This window comes from Aythya ferina, assembly GCF_964211825.1.
Source record: "Aythya ferina genome assembly, chromosome: 3".
In the NCBI taxonomy this organism is placed as follows: domain Eukaryota; kingdom Metazoa; phylum Chordata; class Aves; order Anseriformes; family Anatidae; genus Aythya; species Aythya ferina.
This window is the reverse complement of record NC_140298.1, coordinates 52396665-52412080: the sequence shown is the minus strand read 5'-3', so window position 1 is coordinate 52412080 and position 15416 is coordinate 52396665. Positions and strand designations below refer to the sequence as shown.

The 15416-nt window shown below is 47.6% G+C and overlaps 1 protein-coding gene and 1 long non-coding RNA gene across 3 annotated transcripts; one reads left to right on the top strand and one right to left on the bottom strand.

The window, feature by feature from the left end:
• Positions 1 to 1969: 1969 nt before the first annotated feature.
• On the bottom strand, positions 1970 to 6368 carry LOC311433854. Its single transcript, XR_014690988.1, has 2 exons — positions 6318 to 6368; positions 1970 to 5712 (listed from the first exon to the last, which is right to left on the bottom strand). It is a non-coding gene; the product is annotated as an uncharacterized lncRNA (long non-coding RNA).
• Positions 6369 to 6502: 134 nt separating this feature from the next.
• Positions 6503 to 15139, top strand: ZBTB2 (zinc finger and BTB domain containing 2). Of its 2 annotated transcripts, XM_084513496.1 has the most exons (3): positions 6503 to 6771; positions 8804 to 8987; positions 10826 to 15139. In XM_084513496.1, exons 2-3 carry the CDS (start codon positions 8815 to 8817, stop codon positions 12186 to 12188), a joined length of 1536 nt encoding a protein of 511 aa, XP_084369622.1. In that variant the 5' UTR covers positions 6503 to 6771; positions 8804 to 8814; the 3' UTR covers positions 12189 to 15139. The 2 variants fall into 2 exon arrangements, with proteins under 2 accessions (XP_084369622.1, XP_084369621.1); XM_084513495.1 differs by lacking the exon at positions 6503 to 6771 and having other exon boundaries at positions 8786 to 8987.
• The last annotated feature ends 277 nt before the right edge of the window (positions 15140 to 15416 follow it).

Genomic DNA, 15416 nt, shown 5'->3' with positions numbered 1-15416 from the left:
GGCTAGATTCAGGCTAGAAGTGAGATTACATTTGCAAGAGCTTACATGCTATTTCTCTGATCACCTGAAAAATCTGAGTATTAGTATTAGACTTCTTTTGAATACATCAGCCGTGTGCATGGGGAAGAGAATAGAATTGGGCAGAGCTAGAAAAAACATCCGACTATAAACCCATCATCTTGCCACAAATTGCTACCAGTGGTTTGGGGAGACATTGTAAGAAGCAGCAGCTCCTCTTTAAGGAGTAGCCTTTTCTCCTCAGAAAAGCAAAACCTGGAGGTCAGCAAACAGTTTTATGAACTGCTGAGGCTGTCTGAGCTGTCAGCCCCATTCACAGAAGCAAACCAGTCAGCACAACAGCTTGGTGAAAAAGTTTACTATTAACTGCAGAACAGTTCCTCAGCACTGAAATACTACATTAGATCTGTGAAGAGGTGCTGGGTACATTTTTCTACATAATTACAGCAAGAGAATTAGGTTAAATTTTAATTGCCATTCTTCTAGCAAACATTTTTTTATTCCTTTATCAAAACAGGCTTTCTCACCCCCACTTTGAATACAATAAGTAAGCCTGAAAACATAAGTTCCCATTCATCTCACGTACTTAAATGATTTTGGTACTTCAATTAAATTGCTAAAGTGTAAATTTGCAGGCAAAATGCACCTATCAAACACACAGACTGAGTTACCCAGCCAAACACACTGAAAAAACAGGAGCCTGGTTACTTCTGCAACTCCAAATCAGTTTCTGTCTGCACAGATGACTGCAGCTGTGAAATGCCTCGTTCTGTGCGGCCCCAGACCTGCTTTACTGGGTGGAACGGCTGTTGGGTGCGCTGCTTCGGTTAAGCCCTATCTGCACGTTAAACTTTGTAGCCACCTTTTTGAAAGCCTACCTGCTGGCAGCTGCAAATCTGAGGGTTGTTTTATTGAAGTATCCAGCCTCGGACAGAACAGCCTTGCTGTGTTACACGCAGAGATCCGAGACCAAGCCAGGCAGCTGAATGCACCAAGAACTAACTCGAGCTCTGAGAGCACAACATACAGCAGAGCAACCCCTGATGTGCAGGACTCGGGACACTCCTCCCGCCAGCAACTTTTCATTCTGCTTCAAGCTGGACAGCCGATAGGGGCCCCGTGCAAGTTCACAGCACGACCTGATCAGCAGGGAGTTTATGGCACAGGCGAGATTAGAATCCAGTTCCAGAAGCAAATAAAGCCTGCCATAACTGTGAGAACGCATCTGCCTTATCTGTCTCATCCACCACACGCCCTCATAGTTTAACTGCAGAGCCTTCTGCACTACTTCATTCAAATCCAAAATGGGTCTGTTCTAGCCAGGGAGGGTCCAAGGGTGAAAGACAAAGTGATAGAAATATTGTATATATGAGGAAAATCAGAGAACAATCCTGTTATACCTAAAACTCTTGAAATTGTAATCTTTTTAATAAATTAACATAAATCAAATTAAGACCAAATGGTGAGAAAATGGTTCAGATGGAACCTCGTTAGACTATCATTTATGAAGACCTCAACTGCACAGACAGCTTCTAACTGCTTTTTCCACCAGATGAGATGAAGGACAACTTGTCATGAGACTAGCTGGTTGTAAAACCGCTACGAGCACTAACAGTCAGGAGTCCTGACATCCAGTCCCGTTTTTGCAGGGGAACCTCTCTCTGCTGGCCAGGGTCAGTCCCTGTTTTCCCAGAAAATCAGCCCTGCAAGTGATAACATGTAAAAATGAAAGCATATAAAATGACACCTCCCTGCATCTCTGCAAAGATAACTTGCATTCAGTCCAGCCAGCACAGAAGAGCTTATGTATGACTTTCTTGCCAACTTCAAGCATTTGCCTGAAACGGAAATAATAAAATGCTGTGAGATTCTCTCTCCTTCCCCAGCCTACCTTAATGGTAGGAACCACTAAAAGTTAAGCTCAAAATGTAAAAAAGAACCAGATACTGTGTCCACATAAATGAGTTTATTTACTCACAGCCAAGTAACAAAGTTGCCTTCTAAAGCCAGCAGGGACACAAAAGACAGAGACAGGTGTCCTAGGCAGTAATAACGGTTGTGGCAAACCTTTTTCCAATTTAAGACCCTTCACACCTGGATCCATTTAGAAACTGCAAAAAGGAACCGAGGTACCATGTGTGCCAACCTACTTTTCTCAGCTGCCCTCGGGACCAGAGACAAGCGCTGCGGGAGGTCCTGCTGGCCCCAGCGGGGCAGCGGATCACCTCTGCTGGGAGTCTCATCCTCATCTGCAGGCAGGTGATGGCACCAGCCTGACAACAGTACAGAGTTTGAGCTACTCAAACACACTAAAATACAGAGGGATGTAAAAAGCAAAAACCACACCCCAAAACACTTTCATCCAGTGGAGAGTTGGGGGAGAAAGCTTAACTGTGTCCTAGCTAAGGGGAACAGGAAGGGCCTTGAAAAGTACACAGCCCCAGCTGAGGAAATAATCTTAAGAGACTGCAATGCCTTCCTGCTGGTTGTAGAGAAAAGACCTGTGCTAGTCTTAGACAATTATTTTGCCATAGCTATACACTCCACCAGGTAGCTCACTTCTGATCCCCCCAGTGCCCACCCGGGACGCATTTCTTGGCATCACACACATATTCTCTGCTACACATAAAACCCCAGAGGCTGAATCTCAGAAAACAAAGTAATTCCAGCAGTTTGGGGTCCTCCACAGGCCTGGACAGAACAAGAACTGAACAGACCTAGACACACCCAGAAAGCAGAGCAAGCAAACCCCGATCCTCACAGCCACAGCACAAGGACAACCCACCCCCCACCTAACCCACACCCCCATTTCTGATTCTTTCAAGCAAACCTAAACAAACTTAAAACAAAAAGACTTTTTTTTTCCCTTAAGTCTACTTTGAGTTGTCGAAGGCACCACGTTGACAGGATCACCCTTTCTCCCAGCTGGTGCTATGTATGTCAGTCTTCAAGCTCCACACAAGAAATACATGTTCCAGACAGGCGAAACAGGGTTGCCAACCGATGGTAGCTGCCGATTATTGTTGCACCCCCAAATACTTTTTAACACTCTGCCAACTGCACTCGAGTCAATGCTAGTATCACAACTGTTCTTGACAGAAACCTTAACTGCAAAGGCTTGAAAAATGCACTCTGTGCAGTTGCAGTTTCAATCTTCCCCCCCCAAGGGAGAACAAAACATGCAAGTACACATTACCGTAGCTTTACAGTTGTGCTACACTAGAAATGTCACTCCAGCCAGGAATGCACAGTCCCTCTTCAACTTTCCCAGTTAAAAGCAGGCAGGGCTGATGCACCAGGCTCATCTGGGACGAAGGCAAAGGCAGTAGGAAAAGGGCTAATCTGCACAGCAGAAGCTGTGTCAGTTCGGTTACGCCAGCAACTCCTGATGGAAATGGGACTCCTAACAAATTCTTCTACCTATGGTTAAACCATTTCCTTTGAGGACATATGTTCTACAAGCAAAAGGATTTGGGGTTTGTGTTCTGTTTGCTTTGCTGCTGTAAATTGCAGCTACTCAGTAGCTGATGATAAAGCTTTGCTCACTAGGTGTAAAAACACGAAGTTTCCACATTTGTAACCAACATCAGGATACCAGAACAGCCCTAACGTGAGGGCTTTTCGTGGGCACCACTTTTCCTTGCTTTGACAACAAGTGAGGTTTGGACCGAGCGTGAGACAAATTCTAGCAGGGATGGTAACCCTGGACAAAGAGACAGGCGACCATCAGATGAACAACATTTATTCATCCAGCAAGAAGCTACCGCAGCTGTCACGCTTCCCACCAAGCCTTGTCACCAAGATAAATCAGAAGCCAAAGCGTCAGAAGCGTCAGCTGTGCTAATAAAATGGATTTACAGTGTTGATACAGACTGGCATTTTACTACAGATGTACCCATGCGGAAACAGTGCCCAGGACATGCACTGATGGGAAGCCCCCGACAGCTTTGGTGATCCCAGAAGCTGCCCTGGGGCAGTGGGTAAGGAGCACTGCAGGAAGGAATGAGCAAATTCAGAATAGGGACTCTACTCTCCTGCTTTCCAAAAACGCTACAAAATTTGAAGACGTGCTGAAAAACTTAAGTTCGAACCCGACTGATGTCAACGGAGCTGTTAAGGTTTTGACTAGAACAACAAAAATCTGCTCCCCCAAACCAACCTCAGCTGATCTCCACCAAAGAGACACACTGACAGACTTGGGGCCACCTAGTTCTAGTTCCTCCTACTGCCCTAGTGCATTTTTACTCAGATTAGCAAATGTCTTCATCGTTCTATTAGCACTTAAATCATCAGCAGTGTGCTCATTTACGATGCAAAATGTTCCCCTACCGAAGTCCTGCCTTTAATCTGGGTTATGTGTAGATCAAAACAAAACCAAAGACACAGGGACTGATCCTATCAGCAGCAGCAACACAACTAAAGACACTGCTCCAAATACTGCTCTGTACTCAAGAGCATGAACATTCCTTTTAAAAACTCATAAAATTAGGAAATAAATCCTGAACAAGCACCTCAAGAAACTGGAGGAAAAAAGCTGGCATATAAAAACTGAGAGCACAATAATACCACTTAATGAGAAAAAAGATATATTTTAAATTACAATTTCAGCTGTACTGAGTGTATGTTAAGAAAAATACACTAAGAAGTCAGATGGGCTTTAGATTTAAAATTTTAGATTCACATCTTAAGCCAGGTGTGAACCGTTGCAACAGGTGAACCACTCGTGGCTCCCTGTGACACAGATGACACGTCTCAGGTGCCAGCCAGCACTGCAGATGTAAGGTTAGGCAGCATTAAACTCAGCACAGAAATCTTTCTACCAATTCCAGCAGACTCTGAATCCAACAGGATACTTTTAAATTAAGAATTGCATTATTGCTGGATTCAGGTATTGCAGTCCAAACAACAGGCTTTAAAGCTGAATTATGAGTTTTTTATAAAAAACAATCACTTAAGTTAGTTTTTTTCCAGTTTCAGAGAGAATACAGAGGAGAACCTCACATGAATTCTGACACAGAAGGACTCAAGGGCAACAAAGAAGAGAAAAAACAGGACGAAAAGCAAAATCATCAGATAGGTACCTGCCAGAAACACCATGATTTTCTTAAGTAGCCCTCTCAAACTTAATTGAAAACTGTATCGCTCTCACCATGTTACCTGAGAATGAGACAAGTTGGCCACCACTAAGCAACACAAGTCCAAATGTCCACCTACTCTCTTTACTTTGTATTTAGTTTGCAGAGCTGAAATACAAGTGAAAGGTAAGGAGAAAAAAAATCTGCCAAGTAGACTAAAAGCCTTTCAATCTGCTGGTGAAATACCTTTACATCAACTTTTATCATGCCCTCAGCACAACAGAACCATGAGTGCTGTTAAAAGCGTGTCTCCAGCACAGATATCCGAGGAGGCTCTGAGGATACAGCACTGTTCAGTTTCTTTATTCTGAATACTGCAACAGCAGCAAACACACCACTGGTTTTCTACTCCAAGCAAAGTAAGTTTGGTGCTTTTTGTTTAAGGACTTAGCTAGTTAGTTTTCGGGTGCTGCTTAACAAGGATAAATGAATAAATATTGATGAGCTACCTGCTGCAAACACACTCAAGCTGTATCTATCAAGACCTCCGCCAGTTTCAGTGGCAGACAGCAGAGCCAGGCGCATGTAAAGCTCTCCCAGTCCTTGCTCGGTTTAGACCCTGTAAAAATATCAATAGCCTCAGATGACTGCAGTCGCCTGTTGATTTACAGACCAGACAAAATACAGGACTCCTCCGCCCATTCTCCGTGCAGTTGCCGCCAGGACTCTAAACTGGAAGGGTTTGGGCTTCGCTTTGTGCATCCCTCGCGGGACACCTGAATGTACCGATCGCAGAGCTATCAGCCCAGCTCCAGCTAGCGCCCTGCCAGCTGGGTCAGGGAAGCGCCTCGCACGAGCTGGCTTAATTCAAGAAAGAGATTGCTGAGGAGCGTTAAATAAATAATTAAGCCGTGACAATGACCCGGACCCATTCAAACCCTTGGCACTGCCGCTCCTACCGAAGGAACCCAGGCTGCACGACACCTCGCTGCTGGCTGCTTGCTTCCCCCGGGCTCCTCACCGCCAAGCTTCCCCGGCAGACCCGCGCCCAGCCCAGCAGCGAGGCGCAGGAGGGGAGCCTCCAGCCAGCCTGCCCACCCCGGGGGGCTCCGGGCAGGTGCTGGCCGCGCACCTCCGGCATCGTTTCCTCCCTCCCTCCCCGTGCAAGCCCCGGGCGCGCCCCCCACCGGCGCTGCGCGCCCCGGTGAGGCGGCGGGGACGCACCTGCGGCCGCCACTCGAACCGGGGAGGGAGCGCGGCCTCCTCCTCCTCCTCTCCTCTCCTCCTCCTCGTCCCGCAGGCGGAGCTCCCTCCCCGCCACCCCCGCCGCCGGGGCCCGGAGGAGCCGGGGCGGGCGGCGGCGGCGGCGGGGCCGGTCCCGGCGGGGAGGAGGGCGGGGCGGGAGGGGGCTGGGTGGCGGCTGCTGCTGCTGCTGCTGGCGGTGGCGGTGCTGGTGCTGCCGCCACAGCGCTCGCCGCCTCCCCTCCCCCCCGGCGGGGGCTCCTCGCTGCAGCCTCTGTGCTCCGCTCTCGGTCATGTGACCCTAACGTAACCGGACAGGAAAAGCCGCCGCCGCCGCCGCCGCCGCGCTGACTCCGTTGTTGCCGCCGCCGCCGCTGCTGCCGCTGCCGGGCGCCGAGACCACGGCGGCGGCTCCCGGCGCCTCGGCCGCCCGCAGGTGAGCGCCGCGCCGCGCCGCCAGCACGTGGGGCCCGGCCCCGCCGCACCGGCGGGGGGCTGAGGGGAGAGAGCGGGGCAGGGAGGCGGCGGGGGGGCGCTGAGGGGGAACGGGCCGCGCCTGCCGCCGCTTCACGAACCGGGCCGGGCGGCTCCAGCCGGGACACGGCCCCGGGGTGGGTGAGGGCGGTGTGCGGGGGGCGGGGGGGGCGCCGGTGGCTCCCGCCGCAGGGCCGGGCCCGGCCGGTTGGGGCCCGCTCGCACGCGCCCGCCCTCGCGGCTCCCCCCCCCCCCTCCCCTCCTCTCCCGGGCCGGCGGCATCCGGCGCGGGGAAGGAAGGGCGGGGGAGGGGAGGGGAGGGAGGGGAGGGAGGTGGGGGGGGGGAGGGGGCGGCCCCGCCTGTCTCCGGCTCCTCGGCAGGGGCGGGCCCGGCCCCAGCGGCGGTGGCGGCAGCGGCGGCTCCCGTCTCGCGCGCGCGCTGCGTCTCGCGCCGTCGCCGTCCGTCCGTGCGCGTGGCGTGCGCGGGAAGAGGGAGGGGAGGGAGGGAGGGAGGGAGGGAGGAGGGGGGGGTGAGGGGAGGAGAGGGGAGGGGAGGGAGGGGGGGGAGGTGAGGGAGAGGGGCGGGGCTCAGCCAGTGAGAGCGCCGCGCGGCCGCCCGGCCTTCCGCCCCGCCGGCCAATGGGAGCGCGCCGCCCGCTGGGTGCCACAGGGCGCGGGCGGCACGGGGATGGGAGGAAGGGGGGGGGGGGGGGGGGGGGAGAGGGCGGCCCGCAGGCCACGCCCACGCGCGCGCGCGCACGGCGGGAGCGGGAGGGAGCGGGCGAGGCGCGCGCGCCGCGGGGGCCATTTGCCCTCCCTCAGCGCCGCGCCTGTAACGGCGGGACGGGGCCGGGCCCAACGGCCGCCAACGGCCCGCATGGAGCCCCTCCGGGCGGCACCGAGATCGTGAAACAGAACTGCCGGGCACCCATGAGCGGGGGGGCTGAAGGGAGCCGGAGCCCGATTTTTATTATTATTATTATTTTTCCTATCAAGAGCGTTAGCTGAGCAAATAATCGTTTGGTTATTTTATTATTGGTCACTGAGCCCTGCTGTCGCCCTCCAGCAGGCAGAAATGCTTCGAAACGTGCTGCCCTGTGTGCAATACACCTTTGTCCTCTTCCCTAAAAATAAAAAATAAAAAATCATTCCTAACACACTAAGGAAACAATCAGCTCGTACTTTACCCAAAATCTTGGTAACTTCCCCTTAAACTCATGAAAAAAAAACAAACACCTCCCTGTACATCTGCTGGTTTTGATCCATTTTCCACCACCTCTTTATTTTCTGTTTGTAGAGCATCCGCAGTGCCCGGGATCTGTAGAGCATGGGCATGTGCCCCGTGCCCGGTGCTTGCGTTGCCCCACGCCGTGCTGTTTCACCCGGCTGTGGGCAGGACTGCGTTGGTCACTGCGTGCTGTCACTTCTGCCCACAGCTCCACTTGTGTTGGTTGAGTTTATACCCACTTGTTGATGGTAGCGGCCATATATTCATCCGTCCATCCATACACAACCCTCCTAATGTGTTTCCCTGGCTACTTTTTTCCCAAAGTTGCCAATTCTTGCTTCCAGAGGTGCCCTCGAACCCTTGAGAGCATGCTTCTGTAGGAGCATGTGGTGGGTGAGGCTGCACAAGCCCTGGTTTAGGCTGGCTGAGGTCGGTGCCACGTTTCCCTGGTGCTTGCCTGATGTTGCACAGGTTCCCACTGATGGATGGAGCCATACACGGCACCCCCCGGCGTTCCTGCTTTGTGGGACAAAGTAGGAATTTCCCAGGAGAGAGCAAATCACTTGCACCTTTGTGAATCGTGTTGCGTGTCGTGAAGCAGCGGTCCTTGCCTGCGTGCGAGGTGTCATTGGTGTTGTAGTTTGGGGTTAAGAGGTGTTATTAATGCAAGGCGTACAGACATTAGAGGAAAATAACCACAGAGAGATCTACTGTGGCACCTGTGTATCTACTGTTAAGTTTTACATGAAAGTCGTTTGCTTTTCAGAGTGTAAAAAAATGGATTTGGCCAACCATGGACTTATTCTGCTGCAGCAACTAAATGCTCAGAGAGAGTTTGGTTTCCTGTGTGACTGCACGGTTGCAATCGGGGATGTCTACTTCAAGGCACACAAGTCGGTCCTTGCTTCTTTCTCCAACTACTTTAAGATGCTCTTTGTTCACCAAACCAGGTAACTACGGGAAGGCTGACTTGACTGTTCAAATGTTGTTCGGTTAGCTGTGGTAGGGAGGTCTAGCGACATCTTGAAACCTGAAAGGTTCTTTTTGCTTCTTGCTGCGACCTGGTGAATGGTATCTGATCATATGTGCAGACCAGAATCTCAGTTTGAAATTGTCAAAGTGGAAGATGAAGTTCATTAACATTAATGTTATAATTCAGTGAATATTCTTCATCCTTAAAAAGTATGGGACGCCTGGAATTGAGTATTTTAAGGCTCCTGTCTTCACCATTGCACTTCTCTTCCTCCACTCCCTATATTCTACGCAGTCTTGGCAGTATTCTTGACATTGCCAGAACATTATAAGCAGCCCAATAAATATCTACTAGGAGGTTTTGAGAAATGGATGTGTAAAATAGGGTATTATGTTTTGTGTTTTTCTTTAAATCAGATAAATAATAAATAAATAGAAAATAAAGGTTGCGTTGGGTTTTGGGGTCAGGATGGGCTGTTCTGTTGGCTTGTTTGTTTCTTTTCTGGGGGGAGGGGAGAGCTGAACAGAGAAGGCATTAACAAGATTAGTTATGAGACTGTTTTAAAGATTTTTGAGGAATTCTCTTTTTCCCAATTATTTGACTGTATCAAAAAGTTTAAGTGAGCAAAACTCTCAGCTCTGGCTAATAGTCTTTGTCCAAAAGTAAATAAACATCAAGGAGAGAAGTACGTTTGCACTTCTGAGACAGGACTGTAGCAGGTGTATCAGTCTTGATGCTCCGTCAGGAGCATACGGTCATCTCTGGAGGATGTCACTGCACAGTTTATTTTGAGTAATACAGCTGAGTTCAGAAGCAGTAAGAGGGAGCTCAAGAAGGGTACACCTCACGAAAAAGAAGAATTGGTTATAATTTCCTCCTCAGCTTGGTAGCCTACTGTGGTCAGAGCATTCAGACCACAGTGCAGTCATGTCCACTTCTGGATTTGTCTTTCATTTAACGTCTGCTTAATGTGACAGCTACAAATAACTCTGAAAAACAATGAGAATCCCAGATCCTCTCCTTTTGCAAGGCGGCCTAACTGAGACATTCCTGATTTTCTTTCTTGTTCTGTGAACCTCGCCTTTCCACCTTCACAGAGATCCAGCTGGAGGACTGGGGGGTGTTTCAGTCCAGAGCATCCTAATGGGTGATGCATAGGGCATGATCCAGCTGCAGGATGGTGTTGGTTTCAATCCCATTAGGCTGAAGAGGGCATCGCAACCAATGTGCCTCACTTAATTGAACGCTCTAACCAAGGGACTGTTAGTGCTGACCAAGCATACTACTGGTGCTACCTTTCCTTCCTCCCTGTTCAGGGAAAGAAGCTCCTGTTCTCTTGATAAAGAGCCTGGCCTTCACGGGTTGGATGTGCTCGGGCTACACCTTTTCCACCAGATCCTCAGGGAATTCCCACCCTGTCCTGCATGTTTCTGGGTCATAGTGCAGCTTAGAGGAGGTGATACCGCACGTTTGCAGAACTGTTACTGTAAACACTAGTAGGACGTAGAAGCCAAACAGGTAAGTGCCAGATGAGTTCTCAGGGCTAAGAACGGACAAAAAAGGGCTGTGAATTTATACTCCTGTGCTAGCAAGTCTTAATTTGGCTGCAGACATGTTTGAATCCAATTAAAAAAGGGGGAGGGGGAAATATCTTCAGAATTTATGAAATATTTTGATGTCTGTGACATCAAGTCTATCACGCAACAGCAATTTGGAAAGGTGAAGATTGCGATGGGACAGCTTAATCTTTATCTAGATCTGGTTGAAAACATCATTTCCCTTATCAGTTACTGATCACTTTGTTTCACCTTTCAGTGAATGTGTCCGTTTGAAAGCAACTGACATACAGCCAGATATCTTCAGTTATCTCTTGCATCTGATGTACACCGGGAAGATGGCACCGCAACTCATTGACCCAGTTCGACTAGAACAGGGAATAAAGTTTCTGCATGCGTATCCACTCATTCAGGAGGCCAGCCTTGCAAGTCAGGGAACTTTTTCTCACCCGGATCAAGTTTTTCCATTAGCATCTTCATTATATGGCATTCAGATTGCAGATCACCAGATAAGACATCCCACTAAAGTTACATCAGCAACTGACAAACTCGGGCGAGAACCAAGGCCACAGACTTCACGGATGACCCAAGAGCAGGTTTCAGAAGGCTCGCAGCTCTCGCAGTTAGCTACAACTATGCCACAAGTGACCCGGACAAATATGACCACTTCTGACCCCTTGCCATCATCTTTATCCCCGGAATTGGTATCCGCTGCTGGTAATAATTCACCTGCAGGAGAAGAGGCCAACATGGAAGCATCTTCTTCGGATGAACAGCCTTCTTCGCTCACAATAGCACACGTCAAGCCAAGCATTATGAAAAGGAACGGGAGCTTCCCAAAATACTATGCCTGCCACCTCTGCGGTCGACGGTTCAACTTGCGCAGTAGTTTGCGAGAGCACCTGCAGATCCACACAGGAGTTCCCTTCACGTCGAGCCAGCAGGGAGAAAGTAATATTTCTTTGTCTCTCTGTAACAACACGGCTGAAAAAGATGCCATGGAAGTGCCTGAAGCCGGGATGATTAGTGACAGTGAGCTGCAGCAGATCTCAGACTCTCCAATAATTGATGGGCAGCAGCAATCAGAGACACCGCCCCCCTCAGATATTGCAGACATAGACAACTTGGAGCAGGCAGATCAAGAGAGGGAAGTAAAAAGACGGAAATACGAGTGTTCCATCTGTGGGCGCAAATTTATTCAGAAAAGCCACTGGAGGGAGCACATGTACATACACACTGGCAAACCCTTCAAGTGCAGCACTTGTGACAAAAGCTTTTGTAGGGCTAACCAGGCTGCCAGACACGTGTGCCTAAACCAGAGCATGGACACGTACACGATGGTGGACAAACAGACTCTGGAACTCTGTACTTTTGAGGAAGGCAGTCAAATGGACAACATGCTAGTACAGACCAACAAGCCCTACAAATGTAACTTGTGTGACAAAACATTTTCAACTCCCAATGAAGTAGTCAAACATTCGTGCCAAAATCAAAACTCTGTCTTTACGCTAGAAGAAGATCGCTCCATTCTGCTAGGTGCTGGGGACACAGAAGCCACAGAGACTGAAAACTCAGTGTTAGCCTCCATCAAAAAGGAGCAGGAAGCAGTGTTGTTAGACTGAATGTGAAACCTGTATCAATTTTTTAAAGTTTCTTTACTCATTTTTATTAAATCAACCCTCCCTTCCCCACCCCCTGCCGCCTCACTTACCCCTGCCATCTTTTCCACCAGCCTCCTTCCCACCCGTTGTCTTCAGCAACCAGAACTGTACTGGCACATTAGGAAATGGGACTTTGCCTCTCCCACCGAAACAAACAAAAAGCTCTCGCGTCGAACCGCAACATAATTGATTTTAATACAAAGGAACATGTGAAAATAATCCAGCTAACTATGTGGATAGTATTAGTTAATCCAAATTTAATAGATTTTAAACAAAATTTAGATTGCTTAAAAGTGTATTTAGATACGATGATGAAAGTAAATGAGAAACAGAGTATCAGTTTGGTAAGCAAAGAGTATATATATTAGTTTCCCTGGTAAAAGGCATTTTGAGAAAATCTGGCAAATTTAACACCATGCGTTTTAGAACTCCACATGCAAGTTGATTAAGATTATAACTTGAAACCCTCAGACTTTTTGCTCAATGAATGCAAAAATTGTTCATTGAGGTAAAAATCGCTGCGGGTATTGGGTTTCTTTTACGTTTTCCTTCAAGTATGCCTTTGGGTATCTGTTTCAGGTAGCATGATTGATTCAAGCAAAGAAGTTACTAAGTCAAATTTTGACTTGAGTAGCTGAAATAATAATGTGATGGCAATCTTTATATATATATATATAAAAGTACTGTATATGTATAAAGATTTATATATATATGGAAAGTGTTTGTGTGTATATTTGATACAGGTAAATAAATGCACACATCCTTTTTAAGCAACTGGCAGTCTGCTCTCAGATTCAGCCCAGAAAGTATTCTAGTTGTTTGACAAAACTAGTTATTGCACAGGTTATTTTAAATCAAATTTAAAATGTCCTCAGCTGTGTGCATTTTTATTCGCCTGTAGAACAGAAGCTGTTAGGTAAGTGTTGTCACCCAAGATGCAAAGGAAGCTGGAGAAGTGACATCCTGGTGAGCACAGTACCATCATCGGTGCAGCACGTGCATGAGTTGTTAGCTATAGTTTCAAGTCATTCTGGATGAAATGAGAGGGAAAAACTGTATTTATTGCCTTACTCAGGCAAGGAATGCCCGTGGTTTCATTTGGTCTAATTGCATGAGTTAAGATGAAGAAAAAGTGGTGCAGAGCCGTTCTAGCAACAGGGGATCATGGTTGTTTTAAAGCAAATCTGTAGTGTCGACTGGCAAATTCTGCTCTTTGAGAGTCCCTTTATTTTCAAAGCCAAGACAAAGTCTGCAAAAACTGAAAGGATGAATTCGGTAGTTTTTAGTTACTGCTGATGATAGCACTGCAACTTTGTGTTAAAAATCAAGTTGTTGATTCTTATTATTTTATATTAAAGTGCCCGGATTTTTTGCTGGTAGCCTCAAAACCTAAACTGACAGCAAGGAGGAAGCCCGCCTAGCGATTACTGGGCCGCCAGAAGGCTTGAAGGACAGAATTAAGTGCCCCATCGTAAATGGAGACACTGGGTGTTCGGGGGGGAGGGGTGGGAGAGGGCAAGTCACAAACCACAGCTCTTCTCTGTGTATACATTTAAACTGAATATCATCTTTTTTGTGTATAGTTAAGTTCTCAGATTTGTAAGTTTTTATACATCATTTCATTGAATAAAAACTGAATTAAATGGGATATGATTTATTGAGTTGCAGGTGAAAGGTTGTTGGTTCTTTTGATCCTCCTGAAAGAATTCTTACTGAATCAGTTTAAAAGCCAAGCAATGTACTCTGCATATCAGACTAATACCTCCTCCATGCATATGAACAAATAGCTTACTAAAGCCTAAAACAGTGGATTTTGCACAAAAGGGTCCCTACCTATTCATATTTCAAGTTTATTATTATAATGTGACAATTATTGTAAAGTTTATTGTAGGTGGCGTTGAGTTTATTATGTCTTCTATTGGCCTAATAGGTCTAAAATCAGTTGATTTTACATCAAGGTATAGAAGTATTTTGAGGTAAAAATACAACATCTTACAGAATTATTTTAGTGTTGCCCATTTTAAAACTTTCTTTTAGGATCTTTATCTACCAATGTAATTTCTTTAAATGTGTTTTTTATTTCGTCTCACTTACTCTGAAATGCTCTCAGAGCAGTGGGAAAAAAAAAAGAAAAAAAAAGAAAAAAAAAAAAAAAGAATAAATCTTTCCTTATTGAGGATATGGTCAGGGTTTTGAGGTAGCTGTGGTTTAGGGGATAGTCACAAGTTCATTTCCAAAATGACTACTACTGCTGAGTGTTGCCATCTCAGCTGTGAGTTACTACATATTCAGATGATCTTTCAAGAGCTCCAGGTCAGCTCCTATGCAAAGTACAAGGGTTTAGCTCAACTCCCCCAGGACCAAGTTGTAGCAGGAATAGATGCACGGCCACACCATTTTTTGAGACATCCATCAGCTCCCGATCCTTACCTTATTGCTGCTCTTGCCTCTCTTTTTCTGTCGTTTGGAGAACATGACGTTTGCTTGGTTACACGTCAAAAGGGCTCAATGAACTGGTCTGGAAATAATGAGTCAAAAAAAAAAAAAGTTTTTTTCTGTCAAATCCCATTTGAGCTCTGCAGAGGGTTTCAGATGGCTCGTGGGTTGTGCAAGGGCAGAAATGAGCAGGGAGGAGGAGCACCGAAACCAGCGGTGCTGCTGGCAGTGTGTGGGGCGAGGAGGGCAGTGTAGGCAGTGTCCCCACCAGCCGGGGCCCTGCCAAAAAGAAGGGTGACATGGGGCAGGGAGCCGCCACGGCAAGAAGCTGGCAGTGACAGCCCTGCCGCTGCGAGCCACGGGAAGCTGCAGGCTCAGCAGCTTTCACCTGTTACTATCTGTTCTTAAGAAACAACGCTGTCTGGTAAAGAGAAAAAAAAATGCAATAAAGAGATGATTATTTTTCTATGTGTTCAGCTGTTAGCATGGTTTATTGCGAATGCTCCTTATTGTGTGGTGCTCCAGAGTGGTGTTTGAATCCTTGCTTCTCACTGCTTGGGCAGTGTTCCTCTACTCATGAGTTAGGAACGTTACAAAAGGCAGGATCACCGTGTTTTGATTAAAAACATATATATACTTTTTAAGTTATTAACAGCTGAAACAAGAATTTAGGTATTTACAGCATAATCGCAGTTTTGTCCCAGCTTCTCTGTTAAATCCTGCCTGAATTAGTACAGTTAGAGATGACTTCAG